This window comes from Lates calcarifer, linkage group LG19, assembly GCF_001640805.2.
Source record: "Lates calcarifer isolate ASB-BC8 linkage group LG19, TLL_Latcal_v3, whole genome shotgun sequence".
Taxonomy (NCBI): domain Eukaryota; kingdom Metazoa; phylum Chordata; class Actinopteri; family Centropomidae; genus Lates; species Lates calcarifer.
In genome coordinates, this window is record NC_066851.1 from 873,350 (window position 1) to 900,610 (window position 27,261).

At 39.8% G+C, this 27,261-nt stretch overlaps 1 protein-coding gene across 1 annotated transcript; it reads left to right on the plus strand.

Moving 5' to 3' along the window:
• The first annotated feature begins 597 nt into the window (after positions 1–597).
• Positions 598–5,545, plus strand: LOC108897914 (uncharacterized). The gene is made up of 5 exons (XM_018697721.2): positions 598–1,738; positions 2,943–3,160; positions 3,268–4,347; positions 4,448–4,616; positions 4,814–5,545. Exons 3-5 carry the CDS (start codon positions 3,915–3,917, stop codon positions 4,932–4,934), a joined length of 723 nt encoding a protein of 240 aa, XP_018553237.1. The 5' UTR covers positions 598–1,738; positions 2,943–3,160; positions 3,268–3,914; the 3' UTR covers positions 4,935–5,545.
• The last annotated feature ends 21,716 nt before the right edge of the window (positions 5,546–27,261 follow it).

The following is a 27,261-nucleotide window of genomic DNA, read 5'->3' on the forward strand; positions in this document are numbered from 1 at the left end:
TTTAAAAGATTTTGGGACAAATTTCGGGACGAATTTAACACAAGTTTTTGGAGGGTCCGTGGCTGTTCAATTGGAAGGTAAGTTACAGATTTCGGCTACTTTTTTTTCAAGACCAGACAAAAATGTGTGCTGACAGCACATGGTGTAAGCTAGCACCAGTCCATATTTAAGACGAGTAGATCAATGTGTGATAACTTAGTTCAGCTGAAAAGCACAGGCAAACACTTGAAATCCTAAAAATGATCACCTGCGTCTTTTGTAAAAACAAACTGGTTACATTAAGAGGCTATGTACTGCACTGCAGAGTGCATAGGAATGAGCCTCAGTGTCTTTTCAAATGTGTTGGCACCAACTGCAGTCAAACATTTACCACTTACTCAGCTTTCAAGGGCCATTTTTATCGTGTGCACAATGCACCTGCACCGCAAGCTGCTCCTAAAGCTGTTGTTGCGGATTTGAAATGCGCAGTTTCATTATGTGCCCGCCATTTTCACACCGTGAAGGAGCTAGTGTCTCACTTAAATGATCATATTGGAGAGGGCAGGTCTGTGTCATGTCCAGTAAGTGTTTGTAAGCATGTGTTTACAAAAAAGTCATCATTTACTTCTCACATGTGTAGGAAGCATAAAGCATGCTCCCCTGATGGTATTGCTGACATGTACAGGGAAACTCACCCTCAGCCCCCAAAGGTCATTGCCAGTACAGATGATTCAGAAAACACACACAAAGTCATGCCAACAGCTAGTGCAGCCAGTGATATGCCAGAGAATGATAGTCAGTCTTATCTCAGAAACATGTCTATTTTACCTTAAGCTGCAAGGACAGCTGCTTATTCCTGCCTCTACTATACAGACTATTGTTGAGGAAATGCAAAATGTGCACGAGTTAGGTCAAGCCTACACAATAATAATAAGTTCTTGAAGCAGATGAAGCAGTCACTAAAATCTGTGACTGCATTAAAGAGTCAGATTTGTTCTCTGCCTGTCATCAGGAACAATTAAGAACAATATACACTATTTAAATACACAGAACCCCAAAAAGTGACATTGGGAATGGATGAAAACATGACACTAAAATTTGCTTACTACATACCAGTGGCGGAAACTCTGATGAGCTTTTTGCAGTCACATTTATGGAAGAATACACAGTCACAACATTTTGGAGATCCTGATGAAGAGGTTTTTACGAATTTATATGATGGACAAAATTTCAAATGTCACCTGTTCTTTAATGAAAACCCTTAAAGCCTCAAACTGATTTTGTACCAAGATTCATTTGAAGTTGTGAATCCCCTGGGTTCTGCTAAAAAAAACGCACAAAGTTCTTGCAGTCTATCTTTCATTAGCAAATTTACCCATTCATTTGCGTACAAATACTGATCATATGTTTTTAGTCTTGTGTGTTGAGAATGACTTAAAGCATTTTGGAATAGCCAAAGTTTTCTCACAGTTCTTGGCAGATCTGAAATCCTTGGAGTCAGATGGAATAATTGTAGATGGAGAAACAGTAAAAAGGGGGTCTTTACTGCATTGCTGGTAATAACCTTGGTTCTCATTCCATTGGTGGGTTTACAGAAAACTTCAGCCGCTCTCAATATTTTTGCAGGTACTGTGACATCATGAGAAGTGAGTTTGAGGCTGATCCAAATGCCTGTGGTACTCCACGCACCCCGGAGATGTATGACACAGCTGTTGCTGATCTCCAGGCTGAAAACATACAAGACGTCAGAGGAATAAAGGTAAACTCTATCTTTAATACCCTTGAGTCTTTTCACGTATCCCAACCTGGTCTCCCTCCTTGTTTAGGTCATGACCTCTTTGAAGGAGTTGTGTCATATGATCTAGCACTGTACCTGAAGAACATTATAAAAATTAAAAAATGGTTCACATACTCACTCTTAAACAGGCGCATCAAACAGTTTAAGTACAAAGGATCTGAAGCACTCACAAAGCCATGTGCTGTCAAACCTGATGGAGCCAAGTTATCAGGGCAAGCCATTCAAAACTGGAACCTTTTGAGATTGCTACCAGTTTTGATTGGTGACAAAGTGCAAAATCACGAGGATGAAGTGTGGCAGTTAGCTCTCCAGCTAAAAGACATTGTGGATCTTATTTGTGCTCAGAAAAATTCCTTGTCCCAGATAACATATCTTGACGTTTTGATGCAAGAATATTTGGAGTTGAGAAAGATGATGTTTCCTGAAATTTAACTAAAACCCAAGCACCACTATTTGCGCCATTATTCAGCACTGTTGTTGAAATTTGGTCCATTGATGAGGTTATGGACGCTTAGGTTTGAAAGTAAACACAGTTTAAAAGATGTGCCAAAGACTTGAAAAACTTCAATAACATTTGTCAAGCTTTGTCAGAGCGTCATCAGATGTATCAGGCATATCTTTTAGCTGGGCAAGAATGCAGTAAACTACTGCAAGTGAAGGACAGCTGTGCGTTTTATCCCAACCTCTACAGTGACACTATTAAACATGCAGTCAGGGAGTTAGCCTTTTCAGAAAGCAATACCACAATTACCACAGACATTCAGTACAAGGGCACTGCATATAAAAAAGGACAGTTTCTTGTGTACAAAAATGATGAGTATATGGAGTTTGGTGAACTTCTACTCATCTTGATTCAAAATGACACATCTGTGTATGTTTTGATGGATATCCACAAAGGCATCTTCGTCTCAGAATACCATCTGTATTCTGTGACAAAGGACAGTCTTGGGTTACAGTGTATCAACATTAATGACCTACCTGATTTCTATCCTTTGATATATAGAGTCATTCCACTAAAACACAGTATTGTGGCAAAATAAAGTCCAATTGAAGCTCATTTACTTCTCACTGTAAATAGTTTGACATTAATATAAGTGTGTTCTGATGCATGTCCCTGCTCTGTTAAGTGTATGTACTGTATATTTTTTCTGCATTTCTTCTTCAGTACAAATATGAGTGACTCAGAGCGAAAATTCCTAGATATTGCCATCATGGAAGCCCTACCAGAACTTCAAGCAGTAAACAAAAACATCCTGGAAGAGCACTTGCAGTCCATTGGAGTCGAGATGTATGATGATCTACACTTCGTAAAGGAGGCTGATTTGATGACAGTATTAAGACCTGTACGAGCCAGAAAGCTTCTTCCTGCTTGGAAACAGAAATGTAAGTAAAAACACCACGCAGCACACAACTATTCAAAATCAAAAGCAGACATGGACATTGTGTATTGTACAATGTGAATCATAATCTTATTTTTTTGTCATTTAAAGACCAAACTCCGGAGAAGAGCTCACTATCATCTGTGGAAGCCTCACCTACCCAATTGCTGTCATCGCTCTCTTTCACCCCAAAGTTCATCGTCTACCTCCTCCAGCAGCCCAGGACTTCACACGCAGTGGGATGACGACTTTGAAATTCCATGGAGTAAATTTCCTGAGGAAGCGAAGGATGCATTCTTTGGAGAGGGGGAAAAGGCCAGGTCCAAAACTGAGGAGGCAAATGGTCCGGATTGTTGTGACTGAGATGATGGAAAAATGCCCTCATGTTGGTAAAAAGCATTCAACTGACGTTGCAAAAAAATGGTGGAAAAATATCCCAATTCTCTGCAAGATGTAATAGAGGGCAATATTGTTGGAACAGGCTACCATTCCCTTGTCAAACAGTTGCAAAACAGAATCGAAAATGTGAGGCACACTTCAACACCCAAAATAAGAAAAAGAAAACATCAGGCTGATGAGTCAGACCACACAGACGAGATCCCATTAGAAGAGAGAGCAGCAATGCAGGACACTTACGGATGCATTAAATGGAATCTAAAGTTTCTGCCCCATGAAGAAACTCAAGAAAGCCAGCAGCAAAAGATGGAAAAACTCAAGGAGATGTTCCAACACTCTGATGCCAATCCAGAGGAGGTAAAATGTCTAATGAAGTCCACTTTTTACACACAGCGTCAACATGTCAACCAGGGAAAAAGTTGAAAAGCCTTAGAGAGGAGTGGCCGTATTGGTTTGACGAACTTGGCATGTCAGTTCACTTCAAGGAACTCACTGGGATTGACCTCAAAGAGACATTCACACGAAATTTGGATTTGAAGGGAAAAAGGCTTCTCAACTACATGACCACAGTTTATGTCAGCAAGAGTAATAAGTTCCTTCAGACTTATGCAAGGCTTCAGAGGATGCGGGGACAGCAGAGTGGCTGCTCAGATGATGTGAAAAAGATGCTCCTGCTTCTGCTCAGCTACTTTGACGAGAAGGAGGAGTCCATGTTCTTCCATGTAGAAGATAGATGTCTGGCAGAAGAGGTCCAACTGGAGCAAGTACCTCTGACACCCACTGTTATCGTCTGTGGTAAGTCTGTTTCATATATCTTTTTTTAAAAATTGCACTGTTTATAGAATTTGTCATGTGAGTACAGCACTTATAACCTGTTAAATAATTTGTTTCGTAGAACAGTCCTGCTATTCCTCAACAAGGTACATGCTGAGTCTGGATCGGAACCTTATCAACACAAACATCTCCTCCTTTATTTCTGCATTGTGCCTCATGTTTGGGAGCTACTTCTGTTTCAACATTCATTATCCATCTGAGCTGGCTTCAACTCTGGAGTTTCTTCAAAGGTGAGTAAGGTCCAGGTCTTAATCCGGAGTTAGTCTGGGTCTGACTCTGCCTTGGCTCTGAGTGTGGCCTGAGTCTCGGTCTTGATCCGGCTGTGACTCTTGGACTTGACCCATTCTGTTTTTATTTTTTATTGTTGTTTTTTTAATATATATAACTTTTATTCAATTAAATTTTTTAATATGCTTTTATTCTACAGGTGTTTTTTCTCGATAAACCCAGAAAAAGGAACCATAGTGGAGAATAAAAAGCGTCGTCTCAACGTGAACCCTCAAGTCCTCACCCTGATACAGGATCTCTCCGATCACGAGTGGCGTTAAGCCTAAATATGGACTCTTTCTGTGCACTCGGACTGTTTGTTTGAGAAGAGGTACTGTTAGTTTTTGCTTTGTTCAATCCACAATGTTTACTATGGCAATTAAGGCACAACATGTAATTTTTGTTTTAAAGTCTTAAAGGTGTTACTTTTTCTGGTAGAGGGTCTGCCACCTGCTTGTTTCATGAAGATGTTCGTGCTTTGTAGGATTGTTCCACAGTATCGTATAAAACTTACCTATGTTGCATTTATTTGATTAGAATTGTTTTTATTGCTAAAAAATACCTTAACAAATGTGAATTCTTACTTTGAGGGGGCTTACCTCTCCACAGATCTGACCTTGGCCTGTTGGCATCACCTGATTGTCTCCATGGAGATAGATAAATTACATGGTAACATCTAAGCATGTAAACAAAATTTTTGGTTGTTGTTATGCGCCTGACACTTAAACTTGGTTAAAGTGACATAAAAATGTTCAGATTTAAAGAGGCTAATCTTTTGGTGTATTTCAACTTGGATTCAGTCAGTTAAAAGAATCATTACATGTAGCTTGTTTACATGTTGTATACGTTGAAAAAAAAATTCATATTAACGATGGCTGTTAAATAAATTTCCCAAAAGTGATATTTTCCTGTGTTGTCTTTTCTCAAGATGTATTTTTGCAGGTTTATAAGTAAATTTTACATTATAACTTGATTATTAAAGCATAGAAATACAGCATATTTTGAATAGATTTTATGTATAATATACAGAACAGCTCCATTTAAAATGCAAAGTTTCACTGTTGTTCTACCAGTTTAAATTAGTTTTTTGTTTGATATTTCCCTGTTAATTTTATCATTTATTGATGCACAATAAGCAGTTATTACATGTGGAAAAATACAGAAAATGGTCTATTTATATACAACACTTATGTGAAATTAACAAATTTATTTTGTAGACTTAACAGTTTTTAAATGTGATTCAGCTGCGATTTCATTCACTGTAAATCAATTTACATATTTCGTCTAAGTTATCTACTGTGCTGCTCTATTTTTTACAGAAATTCTCTGGTAACCACAGCTGCCAGTGTTTTCCTATAAAAACAACTTTTTTTTTTTTTTTTTTTTTTTTTTTTTACAGTGTAACAACCGCTGCATGGACAGCTTTAAGTCACTACGACGGTGACTGGATCACCGCTAGTTTGAGGTGTGTTGTTGATGAGTGGAGTTTGGGAGGTAAAGTTAGTGCATCTGTACACTACACTTCAAAAAACAATTTCATCAACTTAAATTGGCTTGATTAATCACCTTCGTAAAGTAATCAAAATGCCCCCCTGTTGTTAAGTGGTCTCTCACATGATTTATACATGGCCTGTGAAACTACAGTAAGGTATTGTATTTGCTTTTGTGTTCCTCTGTAGTTTTCACAATGCTCAAATCAAAGAGGAAAGAAAGTAACACAGAAGCACCTGTTTGAAACTCTATGCGTCTTGCTTATTAAAGCTAAGGGGCCAGTACACTCAGTTCAATGAGTTACTGTGTAAGTCCATCCATTGCTATCAGTTCAACTCAGACTGTGTTGTGTCCATTGACCGTGCAAAGTAACAGTGTCTTCTTGTGCAGTTGTGTGGGGCAGTGAATGTGATTGTCCTCCTATTTTCACTCAACGCTCAAGCAGGAAGAGTGTGTGGAATGACTCAACACAATTTTATTACCACATAAGGGACACGTTTTGCTAGGGGAAGCTATTTCAACACTGATAAACATGAATTATATCAGTGAGGTTTTAAATTAAATATTTATCTATTTATTTATTTATGTTTAATACTAAATCTGCCCACCACAGATTATCCTACCTATAGTTTAATAATCTATTTAACAGGCTTCTGGTAACCGGGTGTTACACTAACACCGTGGTGGGCTGTCAGGTCCAGCAAGGACTTCTCTGCTGGCCTAAACACTATCACAATCACTGAATTATATTTTTATAGATGTATTTTACATTAATACTATACATATTAAATTGTTCCCAATTGTCTATTCTCTACATCTCATAGCTTTTCACTTGGTTGCGCTGCTTCCAATACAGTCTGTTCAAGTTAGAGCTTTTATCCAATGAGATTTCGGGACACACCTTAAAACCATTATAAGCAGTCCAGCACACCAGAGTGGGTCCCCAGGCTCTCTGCTCTGAGAGCATAACATGGCTATGGGAGGGAGAGAAATTATTAATTCTGTGACAAGAGTTATGTAACAATTTAGAGTGGGTCATTGCTAAATGCGTACTATATTATGATCAAACAAGGTAGTAAGAGGGTGAAAAGACATGAGTATTTGGATGGTAATTAGGGATAGAGCGATTATCGGCGCTGATATTCGGCATTTTGACGCATATCGGCATCAGCCTTTTTTTTTAATCCGACGGCCGATAAGAGATCAATTTTAAACTGGGTTATCCTGGCTCTGGTGCAGCCACACCTCTCTGTCTGCAATCACTACTCTGTCTCCAGCATTGTCCCGCCCACAGCACCATCTGATTGGTTACACGCAGAGCCACGGCACGGGTAACAGCCAATCAGCAGTGAACGCTGTGCATGCACACGACGGGGAGTAGAAAAAGTTTTGCCGGGTGGAGAGCAGATATATGTTTCTTTATTTACTGTAGAAAACTTTAGGAAGCTATTTATTTGTTTAAGTTTTCATTTAACTTAAATGACTAAAATAATGCTTGTTCAACATGTGTAATTACAGTGGTGAATTAGTGTTACCTACAAGTTCATGGCTCAATGAGAGTGAAGGAAATGGTCAAAAATAAAACATACAGTATGTGATGAATGGCAATGTATGGCCGAAAAGGAGCTCTGCACTCTGCAGTCAATTGCTTTTCCTCAATGCCCCGGATGTGTGATACTAAATGTGAAAACGTGTAGAGAACTGAATTTTACATTTAATTACAATTATGTGAATCATGTGATTCAATTATTCAAATCTATCATACAGTTTCAAACTCTGTAATTCAAATTCAATTTCTAATGATACAAATTTCAGCCCATATTACTGGTCAAAGCTAGAGCACAAGCTAAAACATGTTAGTATAGATTTAATAAGTTTTTTCAACCCACAATGGCTGGAGTGGGAGAAAGAGTTCAATGACTCTGTTGTAGAGGTTATCTGTGCTTCTCAGTTCCAAGTCCTTTTCTATCACCATGTAGGCTAATGCTGAAAGTCTAGTCGAGGTCTGACACCAGTGAGGGCCTAGCTTTGAAATGCATGGCCTGCCACTGCGCTTTTTCCACATGTATTTACCACTTGACACATTAGTCCCTCAGCTTTAACTGCTCTTGGTGAGCGATTACCAGTGGTTCTTTTCCCTTTTACTGCAACAGCAACCCTTTTGGAATTGTACCACCTGTAAACCAAAACATTCATCTCTCAGGTGCTCACCCTTTATGACTCATGATTTTCTAGAATGTATCGGCTTTAAAATAGAAGAGGTCAGACACAAAATCAGCTCCTCTTTTCCAGCTCCTGCTGCAGTAACAGTTGAGCACTATGTTCATTCTCAGATAGTTTCTGCTCTAATAAAATTTGAAACTCTATGTCTTGAATCACTGATGTTGGCTTCTAAAGACACTACCTGTCTTCTTGGCCATCTGCTGGCTAAACTCTTCAAAGATCTCTGGCCAACTAACTGACTAACACTGTCCTACTAGCTTTGAAACAGCTGAGGTTAAACCGTTAGGCTACTTAAGAAACCACACCGTAATCCTGGGTTTCTAACTAATCATCTACCTGTTTTGAACCTTCCATTCTTTTCAAAAATACTAGAAGTTGTGTCTCAGCAGCTTCCAGCCCCCTTAGCTGATGATAATCTTTTTGCACCTTGTCAGTCTTCAGGGCCTATCACTCTACCAATACAGCACTTGCTAAAGTGGCAAATGATATTCTGCTCTCTGTGGATTCAGATTCCACTTCTGTGCTCCTCCAACTGGATCTTAGTGAAGCTTTCAATACCATAGACTAGGGATGGGCATTTTGATTACTTTTTGAAGTCAATTCATTTGAGCCAATTTAAGTTGATTAATCAGTTAGTCGTGATGTCATTGTTAAGACGTACCCTCCACCCAAACCAAAATAATAATATGTTGTCATGTCGAGTTATGTTTTTTGTAGTGTAGTGTATAGATGCACTAACTTTATCTCCCCAGCCCCACTCATTAACAATGCACCTCAAACTGATGTTCTCAGCAGTGTGTCTCATCTGAACCGGTACTGGAAATGTTCCGGTCAGCATCCATGTAACGGCAGGTGACAGTGACATAAAACTCTGATGTGAGAGCTGTCCATGCAGCAGTTGATATTGTTACTTTGTTGGCTTCCGTCAAGTTCTTTTTTAGAGCTGTAAGTGCCTCAATCTGGCTGGTAATGGTCTTCCGTGAAGGCACGGTATATTCAGGTTCCACGAGCCTTTGACAGCTCCACTCCTCCACCAATGAAACAGGAAACATGTCGTCTGAAATAATTTAAGTCACCAAGCAGTTATTTGTTCCTGTCACTTGCTGTCACATGAGTGTTTTCCGCTAGCGGTTCTGGATGGCTGGACATCAAAACACTACTTTCTTAATGTTTCAAGTCACGCTACTGTCACTTTTTATAACATTATGACTATAATCTTAAACCAGATGAAGGATTTTTGTCATTAGACATCCGAATCTTAAGTAAACAAGCTGAGCAAGCAGCCCATCTCAACGTACTGTGTCCGCGTCGCAGAAAAACCCTGATTTTTGAATATGAAACTGCTTTATTTAGTGTTTCTACTGGTTTTAATTACTTGGCCTTTGTTTTGGAGTTAATGAGATCTCTGTAGATAATTCCGCTCCCAATAAAAACCTCCTGAACGACGATCACTGAAGGAATCCTAACCTCAAAACAAGCTAAGGATCTAGCAACAACCTGAGCTAACGTTAGCGGCAGCTCATTTAACAGCCCGCTTCGCAGGTGCACATTTCCATCCCTCCATGTTTTAGACCTTGTTTTAATTGAAATTTCTCATTTTCTGTTTCTGTTTATTAGTACTCAGGCACAGTGTGTTTTATATATATATATATATATATATATATATATATATATATATATATATATATATATATAATAGTGTTCAATGTCATTTACTTCCCTGGAAGAAAAAAAAAAAAAAATTATATTTATACATTTAATTTTATAAATTGGAGGATTCAGTGCAGGTGCTTTTTCATTTGCATCAGACATATGTTCAATGTCTACTCGAAGATTGGGTGTTTTATTCAAGGGACAATAATCAGCTTGACAGAGAAAAATTTAAAGGGCATTAAATCTTCCTTTAAAGAGCAGTATTTCCTGAGAGCCACATGTGCATTTACGGAATATTTCTTCCATTTGATGTATGAGAGCATGAAAGACAGCCTCAACTCTTGGTCAAGGGGCCGGCAGGTGGCAATGCAAGCTCTTTTTTTTTTTTTTTTTTTTGCTACTGTGTATGTGTACTGTTTGTAGATCTGTAGTCCTCAATATTTCTGGTGTCTGATCCCTTAAGTGTCTTCACAGGTCTTCTAGTGTCTAAGTCTCCCAGGGTTATGGTAAATGGACTGTACTTATATGGCACTTTTCTAGTGAGATCAACCACTCAAAGTGCTTCACACTAACATACACATTCATACACATCAGGGGTGATTTTGGTTCAGTATCTTGCCAAAGGATACATCAGCATGCAGTGGAGGAGCTGGGGATCGAACCACCAACCTTCTGAGTGGTGGGCGACCGCTATACCTCCTGAGCCACAGCCCCATGACCTTTGTGTGGATCAGAGCCGGCCATGAGTAGCGAACAAGTAAATCAAAACCATTTTTTAAATTTTCTATTTCAAATGATGTCGTGTGAAGAACCTTTAGAGACAGAAGTGAAAGAATCTAGTATTTCACAAGATTATATGTTACAAAATTAATGAATTTTCTTTCTCATCTCTTCAAGGGACTGTGAAGGGTCCTAAATTCCAGGCTGTGTAAACCACACATTTGGGATGTGTTCATACCTCGATAAAGTGTGTGATGTCTTAGATCTTATAGAAATAATAGCATTCTTCAGTTTGTATGCACTGATGATGTCATAAGGCTGTAACCACAAAAAGTGGATTAAAAAAAATATTCAAATTTAAATGCATGCTTTCTCCATTTAGTATCAACATTACAAAAAAAGTAGACTTCATATTCATCTGAAGAAGAAAGTACTTTGCAGTGCTCAGATAAATTGCGAAAAACCCAAGAGCTGCATCTCAGATTCTACAGGCCTCAGTTAGCATGTTAAATGTTAAAGTTCATGACAGTAAAATTGGAAAAAGACTGAACAAAAGAACATGGCAGTTCTCTCTAAAAGAACATGGCAGCATGGCTTAGGTTTGCTAAGTTGCATCTGAACAAAGCATAAGACTTCAAGGACAATGTCATTTGAACAGATGAGACCAAAGTGGCAATGTTTGGCCATAATAAACAGCGCCACAGTCAAGCAACGAGAGGATACAGGTTTCCTTTTCAAAATAGTGACAGAACAATGTAAAACAAATGTGCATGTTTCATTTAGAATACAGTGAAGTGTTAAACTATAGCAATAAACAAAAATCTAAATGAAACAAACTGTGGTTGTGTTTTATGTGACTTATGTGACTGCAAAGAACTGTGATACCAATGTGGGAGAGTGTTTGAAATCACAGACCCAAACCTGCCTTATAAATTCATCTGTAGTGTGTGGTGTGACTGGATGAATACTACCATTTTGTTATTGTCATTGTGTGTGCCATTACAAACCATGTTTGGTGAAAGCATAGCATATCAGCAGAAACACCTCATACCAACTGTCAAGCATCAGTCAGTTTTGCAGCCACAGGACCTGAAGCCTGTACTACGAAGCAAGTTCAACATACCCAGGATATCTTTTTATTTTCTGGCTTCACTAACTGCAGTCTCGCTAAGTGGTCATACGATGGTGATTATAAACTCAGTAAGTCTGTGAAGGTTCTCAGTCATCCAGGGCATGGTAGTCTTAAGTGCTGTCTTGAGGTTTTTCCTTTTCAGTATGTAGTGTTCATCAAAGATGAAGGTAGCCTCAACATCAAAGTCTAACAGAAACCCTTTCGACTTCCACCACCCCCTGGAACACAAACTTGGTGTGATCAGGACTCTACATCATCGGGCTCAGAACATTCCCTCCAAAGCAGTTGAAAAGGAAAAAGAACACACCTCAAGACAGCACATAAGACATGTGGTTACCCTAACTGGGCCTTCATCAAGTCCAGAAAAAGTCATTGAGAAGAGCCACAGACAGCAACCAGTGAACAGGAGAAAAGATGGAACAACATTGTCATACCATATTTGGCAGGACTGTCAGAGAAATTCAAAAGAATTTTCTCCTAACATAACATCCCAGTGCATTTCAGACCTGGCAACACCCTTAGGCAGAGACTGGCATCCCATGGACAAGACTCCCGGGCACAAGTTGAGCATCTCTAAACAGAGGTGGTGGCTTACGACATTATTATTATTGATAGTCAGTAAGGAAGTTGTTGTACATGAATTATGATCTTCATTTGCTTTGCTCAGTATGGACCTCATAAGGTAGACCACACAGAGACTTCATTTAGACTTATCTGGACTCTACTAATACTTGTAGTTTTGTGTTTTGTTATGTAGGAATAGATCAGATTTATCAAGTGTTGAGGGATAATTAGAGTTCTTGTGTTATTACTACCTTATAAAAGGTCCATACTGAGCAAAGCATATTAAGATTATAATCCATATACAACAACTTCCTTACTTACTATCATTAACTAGTAAATGGAGAATAAGTGTAGCCTAATATAAAGTGTTACTTTGTGGACATATCCTTACTAACCTCAAATCCTGCATTGTAGTACTGGCCTATGGGCCATGAACTCCGTATACCAAAATATTCTAGAGTCAAATGTGAGGCCATCTGTCTGACAGCTAAAGCTGAATCTGGGTCATGCAATAGTAGAATGATCCCAAATACACCAGCAGATGTGCAAAAGAATGTCTGAAAAAGAAAAGAATCAAGGTGTTGTAATGGCCCAGTCAAAGTCCAGACCTCAACCCAATTGAAATGCTGTGGCAGGACTTTAACAGAGCTGTGCATAAACCTCAGTGAACTGATGTTGTAAAGAAGAGTGGGCCACAATTCCTCCACAGTGATGTGAGAGACTGATAAAGTCATACTTCAAGTTATTGCTGCTAAAGGTGGTTCTACAAGCTACTGAATCATGGCGTGTACTTAGTTTTTCACACATGACTTCTCCATTTTGGCTTTATTTTTGTTAAATAAATAATGACACAGTGGAATCTGATGTGTGTTGTTTTACACTGCATTTAAATAATTCTAGAACCTGGTAAGGATGAAATGATTTTTTATTATGTCCTGATTCATAAAGCCATAGAATTCAAAGACTGTGTACTTTTGTTTTCACAAGACTGTAAATTTTGTATTGTATAAATTGCACAGTCTAGATCATGAAAGAGAGAATGGAGTAGTGTATCTATCAATGAATTAAGAGTGCAGAATTTTGCATAACAGATAATTAAAGCAGTTTTGTAATTATGCAAGGGTTTCTCTCTGGAAATAATCAAGCTCAGCATATGTTGAATATAATTATGTGGAGATGCAATATAATGCTGTATAGTCTGCGGTTACAAGACTTGAAACCTCCACCACACAGACATACAGTTTACATGTTTACATGTACTTGTATGCACATATATATACATACAGTACATCAGGTCATGCACTGCCACCCACTGGGTCAGGTCTGACCTTGAATCATCAGTGTGTGATACCTCATACTCAAGCTTTTCATACAAGTAGGATATTTTTCCCCTCTTGCTTGCCATTTTCACCACTGATTAAAGAAGAGTGATGGTTACCCACCATGTATGCGCGCGCGCACACACACACACACACACACACACACACACACACAAGGTACAAGACTTAACCCAGACCTCAAACCTGGCAAATATGGGAGCAATTATCTAGAGGCCACAGTGATTGACTGCTTGTTGAGGTCCTCTGAACATACACACATACTGTAGCTATATTCATAGGGTCCCTTATGTTAATACTACTACTGCTGCACACCCACCTTTCCAAGTGTTTACCATCCTGGTCTCAGCACTTAGACCGATTCATTAAACCAGCAGCAACTTACTTACTTAATTAAAATAAATTATAAATTCTTTTCTCTGTTGACATGACTAGCATGATTTGCTAGCTGCATGTCTCATCAGCTGCCAATCCCAGCAGACATTGGGCAAAAGGTAGGGCACTCCCTGGAAAGATTGCCAGTCTATCACAGTGCTGATATATATAGACAAACAACCATTCATGCTCACATTCACACCTACGGGCAATTTAGAGTTACCAATTAACCTGCATGTCTTTGGACTGTGGGAGGAAGCTGGAGTACCCACAGACAATCCGTGCAGGAACAGGGTGAACATGCAATCTCTACACAGAAAACCATCGAGTAAGCCAGCGTTCGAACCGCTTTGAACCTTCTTTGCTGTGAGGTTACAATGCTAACCACTGTTCCACCCCAGCTCCAATCAGACTGGCCATTCTCCCCTGACTTTTCTCAACAACAAGTCATCTACATCCACAGAACTGTTGCTCACTGGATGTTTTTTTGTTTTTGGAACCATTCTGAGAAAGAGACTGTTGAGTGTGAAAATACTCACTGTTAGCTGTCATGCTGTCTGTTTTTTTCCAAAGAGGCGCAATACTTACTTTGTAACGTACCTGGCAACAAAAATGCTGCGTTCATGGTGGCTATGGTGTTGAAAGGGGCACTTGGTAGGTGTACTTGATGTGGATTTGGGTTAAAGGTTCCCAAATCTACTGGGCTACGATCAGAATTCTTCAGCCTGATTCAGGTGTCCAAAAAGTATCAGGAGACGGCAGTGTCCAAGGCAGCAGAGTTTATTTGTCGACAAAGAAACCCGAGAACAGTTCAAAGTGCACACAAGATACACCTGAAAAGCTCTAAAAATGTACTGGCTCTGTCCCTCTTTTTATACAGTTTTGGCTGTGACTTTCCACGCCTCTTAGATCATTCTATTGCTTTATCAAGTTTACACCCTTAAAACACAGGCCTGTCTATCTGTCCATCTTTGGTCCCATGTTAAGATACACCATTATGTTCATAAGCGACCATCAATATATCCACATCTTCTGTGGAAAGTACCTAGACTTTTTCTCTTGCCAAGTTTCGCATGCTGGGTCAGGTCAAAGCTGGCCCTGTCCTCATTTGACCTATTCACTCTCTATTTTACACCATTATGTTTTGGCCTGTCCTGATTGTATTTTTTAAAAACAAAGTTATCTTTGGTTTTACACAATTATTTCTTAACTCTCCCTTGCATCATTTTTTTTTTAAATATGTAACCTTTTCATACTTTAATATGGATTACACAAAGTATGCCTTATATGCAGTGAACACTAACATCTACTCTCACACAGTGACATTTAACATACATCACATATCTTCTTTGAATCACTTTGAATCACACAGTAAATGCAAACAGTGATTGCATCACAATATTCCTTTAAGAACATTAGCTTGCTGCAATATTCTCTCTTTTAGAGGCATATGACTTTTTGCACATCACCTAGCTGTTGGCTTCTTACACTACATACTAAGTGATGAAATTATTGTCTCACCTGCATGAATGTACAGTAGACTTAAGGTTTCCGGTATGGGAGTTTGAAAATATGGTCACACTACTTAAACTATGCCACGATTAGTGCAGCTGACTGACACATATACAGACCAGTCAGCTTTCTGCAGCTGACTGGTCAAAGACACTCTTGATTCTTTTGTTACTAACAGCTTAGTTTTGCTATGAATAATGACCCTATTATTTCTTTCTCATCAGAAAGCACTGTTAGGGTTACTTTCTCTGTAAGCATTGTTAGCATTTGGGTATGTTTTGGCCTCAGGTTTTCCTTATATGGGTAATTGTAGTCACATCAAAGTAATACTTGCAAGTTATCTGATCTAACTAATCTTAATGAGGGAATCATCAGCAGCAGTTGATTTTTGCTTGAGAAACATGCACTCACATGCACACTCACACAGATGTTCTCAGTCAAAAAAGGAAGTGAGGAATAACTTTCAACTTGAAAAAGAAACAGTCTCAACATCTGGAAACTCTTTCACCCCTTGACCCTATCCCCTGCTCCATTCCTCTTCTATTCCTCCTCCACCTCACCCCAGGTCTTCTAGACCAGTGTCTGGAAAGAGTTAAGTATGTACACCAACATGTGTATGTGCTGAACATAGACACACACACACACACACACACACACACTAAAGCTTGGCAACCATATGTGTCAATTTAAGGCCATTGTTTTGCCAAACCACATTGGAGTTTTCTTAACAGAGTATGAAAAATATTTAACTTATGTTTGTACTCAGTATTTTTCACTAGAACATATGTGTGTCCTTGAGGCCTAATAAACATGTTGAAAGCATTTCCCTCCCACAGGATACCTGATGGGTTTTTATGGGAACAAGAAACAAGCAGACTGGATTACCTAAAAGTGTCTTTAAATAAATAAATAAATAAATACATTTTTCAATGCCAAATGCATATTCATTAAACTTTAATTAAAGATGTCCCCCACAGCATGCTTGCAGTTTATGCTATGACAAAACATAGTCTGGAGACCAAATTTGTAAGGGATTCCTTCTGGTGGAAAATCTTGTAATTTGTGACCTCCTGTCCCTGATCAGCCCTGTAGTGAGCACAAACTACAAGGATTTCAAGATTCACAACTCACAAGTTGAGTGGTGTGAACAGTACAGCAATCTGATGACTTTCAAAGATTGTGAACATGGCCAAGAGAATGAATGAAAAACTGAATTAATCTGAGCAGTTCAAGGTAAATAAAACTCCATATAGACCCTGTTAGCACCAGAAACATTACATAACAGTGTTAGCTGGAGACAAATTGGAGGAAAAATGGAGGAAAACACCAATTACCTCAGAGAAGTAGGCCACATAACTAAACAAAAATTTTATCTTGCTGTGTTGTTAGGTGCCAGAATCGAAGGAGTAATGGGTCTGAGTCACTTTAAGTCCCAAAAATATACATGCTGTCAGGGTGTCAGTTCTGAGCCAGGGCTTTTCTTTTGTAGTTCTGTTGTGTTTGTTTTATTTCCTGTTTTATTTTGTCTTGTCTTCCCCTTCCTTCTGTGCTCCCTCCTCCTGGTGATTACCTACCCTGCCCTAATGTGGTTCACCTGTGTCTCATTGTCTGCCCTGCCCCTGTGTATTTAGTGTCTGTGTCTCCTTGCACTCCCTGCCAGTTCGTTTTGTGTTTCTGCCAGACCTACCAGCCTTCGAGTTAAATACTGTTCTCTAGTAGCCATAGGTTTTGACCATCGCCTGTGATTTTTGACCTTGCCTCAGCTCTAGTCCTTTTTGTACCATTGCTTTCTCTTTTTGCCTTCCTGTGTACCGACCCCGTTTGATTAAAGGACCTTGTTTTTGGTAAACTCTGCCTCTGCCTCCTGTTTGCGCCTGTGTCCACACTGCTACGTCTGACACATGCACACTGTCATGACCTGGCTCAGGAGGTCACAACTAAAAGGGAAACCACACCATGATGAAGTTCTAAATAATGCTTTATTAAACTAAACTGAACCAAATTAAATCAGATTAAACCAAATTAGGCCAAATTAAACTCAAAATAGAGGATGTGGGAATCAGTAAAATCAGTGATGTGTGAAGGTTTATCCATGACTATAACGTGTAGATATGCAAATGTTGACAGAACAAAGTTAAACTCAACAAACCATAACCAAACCAAAACGTGAGAGAGAGAAAAGCAGCAACAGGCTTAACTTTAGCACACTGGGCCCAGGTGCACTGAATTACTGCCCTTAGTACCTGCAACAGAGAGGCAGATTAGAGACACACCTCTGTGATAAAATTGCAAGGAGTGGAAGACACTCCTACATGAACAATGTCACAGTGTTTACTATTATGGTGAGGGCATGCCCATGTGTTTAATCTGTAAATTTGTCTCATTTCTATTGCCGACAGTGTTTGTAGATGCCACTGAGGATGAAACAAGTATCAAGGATGTGTGGATGAGTTTGTTAATTGGTGTCATGCTAGTTTTTTTTCAGCTAAATACTAAGAAAACTAGGGGAATGATTTTTGATTAGAGAGATAGAACAGGCAGAAGGACACACCAACAAGTAATTGTTGATGGTGACTGTATTGAGGGTATAAACGAATATAAATATCTAGGGACAGTAACTGATGAAAAACTATCGTGGGATTCAAATACAGCTGTCATTTACGGGAAAGGACCACAACAATTGTACTTTATGCAGAAGCTCTGACAGTTTGTCTGGACAGACATATTATGTTTCTTTATTATCATTCATTTGTGGAAAGTATTTTAACTTTCTGCTTTACTGCTTGGTATTTTTCATTGTCTGTAGTTAAAACTTTGTTTAAAACTTTATTTATCTCTGTCTACTGATAACTACTGCTTATTCTCCAGGGACATCTTTCTGTTCCAAAGGGGCATACTCAGTGTGGGAAAAAGAGACTTAATGAATGCTGTAACATGCTTCATTCATACACAAGTCAGTCAGTTAGTCAGCCATTCTAAACAGTTCATTACAATTATTTGTAATGTAGAATGTACTGTATAATAATGTGGTGCAGGAAAGCTGGAAGTAAGTTAGAATTCTGGCAGTCCTGGTCTACTCTCCAGTTTGCTTTTACAGCCTTGTTGCACTAAAAAAAAGGCTGTTGGATTTACATGAAAATAATATGTACATCGGTTGCACATATTAATGTTATGTTTTCTCAAAATTACCTATTTACATTAAATATACTGATTTTTTATTTGTTAAACAAACATGACTTTTTTCTGTTAATCTAAGGATTTTCTTTAATGTTAAGTATATTCAATTAGCCCATGTGTCACAGCCCAGGCCATGACCATCTAAGTTCCCTGTGTTTCCTGGTTTTTGTCTGTTTCCCCTAGTCTACCCTCCTTGTGTGGGTGCGTGCTTTCTTGCAGAGGTGGAGTCCAGTTGGAGTGTGGCACCTGTTTTCCATTTCATCTCATCATCTGCTGTATAAAAGCCCCAGCTCACTCTACACTTGTGGCCAGTGTAGTGTGACAGAACTCTCTGGCCACAATGGACCCCGCAGACCCAGAGTTGTTGTGCAATGCCTTAACCTCACAAGGCACATTCATTGGTCACCACTCAAGGACACTTCAGGAAATCTCTCTTTTCCTGCCTTTGTCGCAGAGTTGAAGAGAGTGTTTGATCACCCAGTCTGGGGCAGAGAAGCAGCCAGTCGACTCCTCTCCTTGCGCTAGGGTTCCAGGTTGTTGGGAGACTTTGTGGTGGAATTTCTCACCCTGGCCAGTGAGAGTGATTGGGATGACACAGCACTGCAGGGGGTCTTCCTTCATTCTCTGAATGAATCCCTCAAGGATGAACTGGCCATCCGGGATGAGCCTAACTCCCTGCAAGACCTCATCTCCTTAACCACCCAATTGGTCAACTGAATGAGAGAGAGAGACAATGGGACCACAACCTCCACCAGGCAAACACCTCCCCTGTGTCCTCCTGGGCTTCTTCCAAAGTCTCTTCCAGAGAACCACCATCCTCCAGGGATACAACCGAGGAGCTGATGCAAAACTGGGGCGCACCAGATTAACCCCTGAGGAACGTCAGAGTAGGCTGTGTATCGACAGTGGCCAGCCTGGTCACTTCCTTCCCTGGTGTCAAAAGCATAGACCCACCTGAAAAAGATGGAGTTCAGGTGGGTCAGACTCTTTCTGGTAATCCTCCCTCAAACAAAAGAACTCTGGAGTCAGTTCTCATTTGGGATCAAAATTCTTGGTTGATTCTGGGGCAGATGGTAATGTCATTGACTTTAAGTTTGCTTCTGAGCACTCTATTCCCTTGGTTAAACTTCCTGTGCACAAGGATGTTAATGCCCTTGATGGTAGATTCTTAGCTAATGTGACCCACATGACGACCCCTCTTACTCTGCTCACTTCAGGCAATCACAGAGAACTTATTCAACTTTTAAGTCATCACCTCTCCACTCTCCCTTTTAGTACTGGGGTTACCTTGGCTTAGGTTACATAACCCTCATTAACTGGTCCCTTGGCTCTATTACTGCCTGGAGTGTGAAATGCCATTTGAACTGTCTTTGCTCTGCCCTCTCTCCCCAAGGCCCTCCTGTTGTCGCTTCCCTAGACCCCCTGGATCTCATGGGAGTTTCTATGTCTATCATGAGTTGGCTGAGGTCTTCAGCAAGCAGCAAGATCTCTCCTTGCCTCCCCACCAGCCCTATGATTGCAGTATAGACCTCCTGCCCAGGGCCCTCCTCCCGACTAACAGACTTTACAACCTGTCATGGCTGGAGTGGGAGGCAATGGAGAGATACATCCAGGAGTTGCATATTTAGTTATGCCCTTTGGCTAAACCAACACACATATGCTACCCTTTTTTATGACTGTTCGGTTACCAACCTCCACTGTTTCTATCCCAAGAGGACGAGGTGGCTGTCCTCTTTCTCCAGGTAAATCTTTGATGGATCTGCAGGGTGTGGAGGGAGACCTGGGAGACACTCCTGAGATCTTCAGCCAAATTAAATTAATCAACTAGAAATGTTGCCACTGAGTAAATGGGAGTGGTTTAAATTTAAAATTAAAGAAATTGCCATTAAAACAAGTGAATGCATCTCTAAAACTAAGAGACAATATTTTCAATGGATGATTGTCAAATATTTTTTGAAAAAATTAGGGAATGTAGCAAAATAATTGATGAGAATTTTAGACAATATTTGGAGGATAAGCTTAGAATTGAAGAGTTGGACATAGCAATTAGGCAGATGTCAAAAGGGAAGTCTCCAGGAATGGATGGATTAACAGTGGAATTTTATGTCCATTTTTGAAATGATATCAGAATACTGCTTTATAATGCCTTCCTGGAATGTACTGCGACTGGTCACCTGTCCCCTACCATGAAAAGGGGTGTTATTACCTTAATTCCAAAGCCGAATAAGGATAAACTGTTGCTGGATAACTGGAGGCCAATTACCTTATTATGTAATGACTATAAGTTGCTAGCACATGTATACTCCAAAAGATTAGATATGGGGTTATCAAAATTAGTGAATGAGTGCCAATCAGCTTTTGTGAAAGGTAGAAACATACATAGCCACACTAGACTGATTCTAGACCTATTAGATTATAGAGAGTATATCACAACACACAGTTATGTGTTGTTTTTAGACTTCTTTAAGGCTACTGACACAGTTGAACATCCCTTTTTGTTGAAGACATTACAATTTTGGGGCTTCAGGAGTAAATTCTGCGACGTCATTGAAATGTTTTACAATGACATCAGTAGCACAGTCTCTCTAAACCCAGGAACGACTTCTAGTTTTAAAGTGTTACATGGAATTCGGCAGGGTTGCCCTATTTCCCCAAAGATTTTTATATCGGCAACACAACTGTTAACATTACTAATCAATAAGTCCAGTGACATACAAGGAATAACAATTTTTGACAGAGAGTTTAGAATTAGTCAATTTGCTGATGATACTTCTATCTAAGATAAATCAATGATAGACAAAACTCTCAGTATTATCTCAACCTTCTCTAAAGCTTCTGGTTTATCTTTTAATATTAAAAAATGTGAACTACTCCCTATTCATACGAGTTCTGACTCCTGTATTGCCTCAATTAGAGTTGAATCTGAAGTTAAATGTCTAGGGCTGACGATATCTAAAAACTTAATTAGAAGAGAAGACACTAATATATCTAACTGTATTATGGATATGAAGAAATCACTCAGTCACTGGTTAACCAGAGACTTTCTTATCTTTGGCAGAACCATTCTAGCTAAAGCTGAAGGTATTTCCAAAATGATTTATCTCTGTCATTCCCTATATATTTATTTATAGATTTATCAAGTGTAATATTGTTATTGACCTCTTTGAGAATTTGTATTTTAAATTGCTTAATTAAAAAAAACAAACCAAAAAAAAAAACCCATTATATTTCCTGTAAGTTTCTTCAAAGTAAAAGCATCAGCCTTGTTCGTCAGTTGAACATTTTTAATGTGTAGAGGCACCTGCAGGAAATGTTCTGTTTATTAGCAACAACTTAACTTCGCACTTCTGAAAGTAAACAAACGGTAAAAGAAAGAGAATACGCTGCCCACCAAATAGTTTCTTATGAAAGAATTTACTGAGAGCTGTTATTTCTTTATAGTTCTGATTCTGTTCCAGTGAAGCTAAGATTGAAACAGCTGTTAATTCACATCATCAGAGGCATATTTTCCTCTTCAATGTATTTATAATTTCATCATCTCATCCCTAGTCAGAAGGGAGGCATACACCTTTCCAGACACCAGTGGTCCCCACGACTACCCCCCGCACTAATTGTTGTTCAGTTAGCCGTGCTGCCTCGTGGTCTTTAGCAAGGGGACAGATGAGAAGACTGGGGCTGGATGAGTGAGCGTGACTGTTGGAGGAGAAAGCAATGGAAACTAAGTAAGTACATAAAACAAACTTTTTAATTAATAACGATGTTAGCCACTGTGTGTTATGTTTTTGCAGCCACAAATTCAGTCATTTTTTATGATTCAACATGACATGGTTATTAGCACTGCGTGGTTCGCTAATGCTAACGTTACCCTAGCTTGTCACTCTAGAGTGTTAAACAGCATTTTTAGGCAGTAGACTACTTTTTTGACACATATATTTGCTTGATTTGCCACTCACATGATTGGGCTGGACTCAGGCAGAAGGCTGAAAGCTATGCTAATATTCAGGGTTGTGAAAGGAGTGCCAGCATCACATTTCTCCTGTGTTAGCCTCTCTACATTGGCTCCCAGTCAAATCCAGAATAGAATTCAAAATCCTCCTCCTCACTTACAAAGATCTCATAGTCCCCTACAATCCCACTAGGACTCTGCCCTCCCAGAATGCCGGTTTACTGGTGGTTCCCTCTTCTACTATGGAACCTTCTCCCAGTTTCGGTCCGGGAGGCAGACACCCTCTGTGCCTTTAAGAGTAGGCTTAAAACTTTCCTTTTTGATAAAGCTTACAGCTAGGGTTGGCTCAGGCTTTAACCATCCTTTAGTTATGCTGCTATAGGCCTAAAGTGCCGGGAGATCTCCCATGATGCAATGAGCTTCCCCCCCCCAGTATGGATGCATTTCCCATAAATACATGTTACTAACTCAATATCTTCCCTTTCCCACAGTATTGTGCTCTTCTGTCTCTCTCTCCTCTTCTGTCTCTCTCTTCAGGTATTTCTGCCTCTGGAGCTGTAGAGTCTGACCTGTGATGACAAGTCTCCTGCTACTCCTACAACTCCACTGAACACCTGCTGCTATAATTAGAAATTACTTATACTGCTATTAGTTGTCGTGCTACATTAGCAGTTAATACTTTATCACTACTATCATTACTACTACTACTGTATTATTGGCATCACCTTACATCTTATATGGAACCCCTGCTATGCTATGTTCTTCTCTTCTTAACCCAACCGGTCGAGGCAGATGGCTGCCCACCCTGAGTCCGTTAGGTTTCTCTAATGTTCAGTTACTGTAATAGTTGAAGTGAATGTAAATGTCTTAAGTAAGGAACAATTAATTACTCTTCCCAGTCTTATTGTTAGGCCTTGTTGAGAATTTCATGAATTTGATTTAAGACAGCTATTCATCATTGTCACAATCTTTTAAGAGACAAAACTATTAACTGTAGTGTTGCTTTTCATCAAAATTGTGAAAATAATGTATTTGATGGTCAAATGTTACATCAGGTAGATTCACTTTTTTGTCTGTGATGTCCTGCAGACGGAGTGGCCGACTCACCAGAATAACTCACCTTAATTGCTTGTCCAGGCACACGGAATACAAAAAGTACCAAACAGAGGTAATAACGCTGGCTCATCATTTGGTCATCTGATTTTCAGTTGTGATAAATAATAGTCAAATAGTATCAGTCACTCAAACAGTATGGAGAGAATCCATAGATTAGTTCCACAAAAGTGCTCAAAACAAACCCCACACTCAGATGCTGCAAGAGGCTTTTGCCTGCAGCATCAATGATGGAAGAAGATAATGTTGCAACTTACATCAGCAAAGACATGGCTACAATTTACATGTTCAACAGTCATTTGTTTTTAGCTCATTTCATATGACAGTAGTTTAATAGAATATTCCATCCTGTTATTGTTACTGGCCAGTTGCAATGCAGGTGTCCTCCCAGGTGATTAGAATTCACTGCAGCTACAGTGAGATTGCTCCTTCCCCCGTGTCTCTCTCTACTGCTTATTTATCTGTATCTATATCTATCTATCTATGTATCTATCTATCTCTCTCCTGTCTACGTACATTTTACACATATATATATATATATATATATATATATGCAAAAATAATGCCCATCTCATCAAACACTGATTCGGGTTTTGTAGAGAACGCAAAAAAGTAAGGGGGTTATGATCTGTATACACAGGAAGGGGAGTTCCAGAACCAACATACACATCAAAATGCTGTAATCCCCAAACTAGTGCTAAGGCCTCTTTTTCAGTAACAGAATAGTTCAGTTGATGGGAGTTGAACTTTTTTGAAAAGAATCTTACCAGCCTCTCCACCCCCACATTGTCAGCTTGTAGCAAAACTGCTCCTGCACCCACGTAACTGGCATCTACCTGCAGAATAAAAGATTTATCAAACTGTGGTGCTGCCATCACAGGAGATGAACAAAGGACAGCTTTTACATTTTCAAAAGCACACCGGGCTTAAGCTGACCAAACAAACTTGACCTTTGACTTTAAAAGGTCAGTTAGGGGCGCAACAACTGAAGAGAAGTTTTTGCAAAAAACTGTAATACCCCACCATGCCTAAAAAACGTATTAACTCCTTAGTGGTAGGAGGTGGAAAATCCTTAATGGTTTCCACTTTAGCATCCACTGGGCGGCCCTACCACTTTTCCTAGGTAGGTCACAGTCACTCTGGCAAATTCACACTTGGCCAAATTCACTGTTAACCGTGCCCACAACAACCTGTCAAATAATGCCTGTATCCTCTGCAGATAGTCCTCCCAAGTGTCACTGAAGATAATGACATCATCCAAATAAACAGCACACCCAGCAAGACCATCTACCACAATGTTCATTAGCCGCTGGAACGCGGCTGGGGCATTATGTAAACCAAAGGGCATAACTTTATAGGAATACAGGCAAGTGGGTGTTACAAATGCACTTATCTCTTGGGCCCTTGCAGACAATGGCACCTGCCAGTATCCTCTCAGTAGATCAAATTTGCTTACAAATTTAGCTGCCCCTACTTGGTCCACACAATCCTCCATGCGTGGGAAACAAAACACATCTGGTTTTGTAATACTATTGATTTTCCGAAAATCAGTGCATGGCCGAAAGTCAGGTTTTCTCACTAGCAAACATGGGGATGTTCATAGGGATGCCCAGCTTAACTTACAAGGTTCTGCAATGTTATTATCTAACATATATTGAACCTCTCTGTCTAGTTGTTCCCTCTTATCTGGGGAAACCCGATAGAAACGCTGCTTGACTGGCTGCGCTTCTCCAACATCTATATCATGTTCAAGAAGATGTGTTTGAGATGGGGTATCTGAAAATAAGGCTGGATAAGCTTTAAACAATGAAAGCAACTCTTCATGTTTACTTTCATCTAAATGTCCAAGTAATGTAATGGTAGTAATGGCAAAGATTTTAAGGCCTCTGAATTATTCAGACGTCCTTGCAACACTTCCTCCTTAGCTTGCCATTCCCCCCCTGAGACAACTCTGTGTTTACACAGTGCAGGTTTTACCTCTGGGACCTCCTTGGAGCCAAGGGACGGCGACACACTAGCATAGTAAGGTCTTAGCAAATTGACCTGACACAACCTGGTTTTACCTTTAGGCATGGCTATCAAATAATCCAGTTCAGAGACTTGATGTTTAACTGTAAACGGACCAGCAAACCTGGAATGGTGAACCTACAACTGGCAAGAGAAACATCACCTGATCTCCAGGACTAAACTGCCTCTGTCTAGCTTTGATCGCAAAGCTGATGATTTCATCTTCCTCTTTGATGATTTCATCTTCCTCTGTGATTTTTTCAACCTCTTTTTTGTCATTTTCCCAGCCATATACAGTCTGTGCCTAAAACCATTCACATAGTCTACCAAATTCTACAGTGGTTTTGACTGTTGGCACTCACCTTTCAAAACGGTCATGCTCCAAAGCACCTTGACTTTGAGGATGATAAGCCGTTGCCTGGTTATGCTTAATCTGAAGCTGCTCCAACAACTGAAAACAACTGTGAACGAAAATTTGAACCTTGGTCAGTCTTTATGACCTTAGGAATACCAAACTGAAATGAACTGAACTGAGACAAGGCTTTCACCATAGACTTAGCTGTAATGGAACACAAGGGATAAGTGGCTGGATAATGTGTAGCCTGACACATTACAGCCAACAAGTGTTTGCTGCCAGACTTTGAAGGAGGCAGCGGACCCACACAGTCCATAAGCAAGTACTCAAAGGGTTGATCCAAAACTGGAATAGGATACAGTGGAGCTGGACTTATAGCTTGGCTTGGCTTACTCACCAGCTGGCAAGTGTGGCATGTTTTAATGAAAGCTGATACATCTCTCCTTAGCCAAAGGAAGTGGCGCAGAATGCGACTGTATGTTTTCTGAACACCCATGTGACCAGCTAACCCATCATGAGAAACTTTCAACACAGCTTCTCTAAATTTCTTAGGCACCACAATTTGCATCACCGGGGGTCACACAAAATTATCCATTTGAAGAGACCATTTACGCACCAACATCCCTATTTTGTAGAAAATAGCCCTGAGCTGCCGCTACCATGTCCCCCTCAGGAGACACAAAATAAAAAAGGGCAGTCGCAGTTGTTCCTGCTAAATCAGCATGGGAAAAAGACTGAAGAGGCACTGGTATGGTTAACACTTGGTACTTTTTCCACTTGCTGAGCATCCTCATTTCTGGAAGCCATAGCTCAAATTACCGCACAGCCTGGGAACAACTCCACATCAAGAGCAGACTCCATGGCTTTATCTACATGCAACTCAGAGGCTACTGGAACTGGAACCTGGGTAACAACATTAGGTGGTGGAACATCAGCCCACACTTTACATCCTGCAATGTCATTCCCAAGAATCATATCAACCCTTTCCACTGTCACCTCTCAC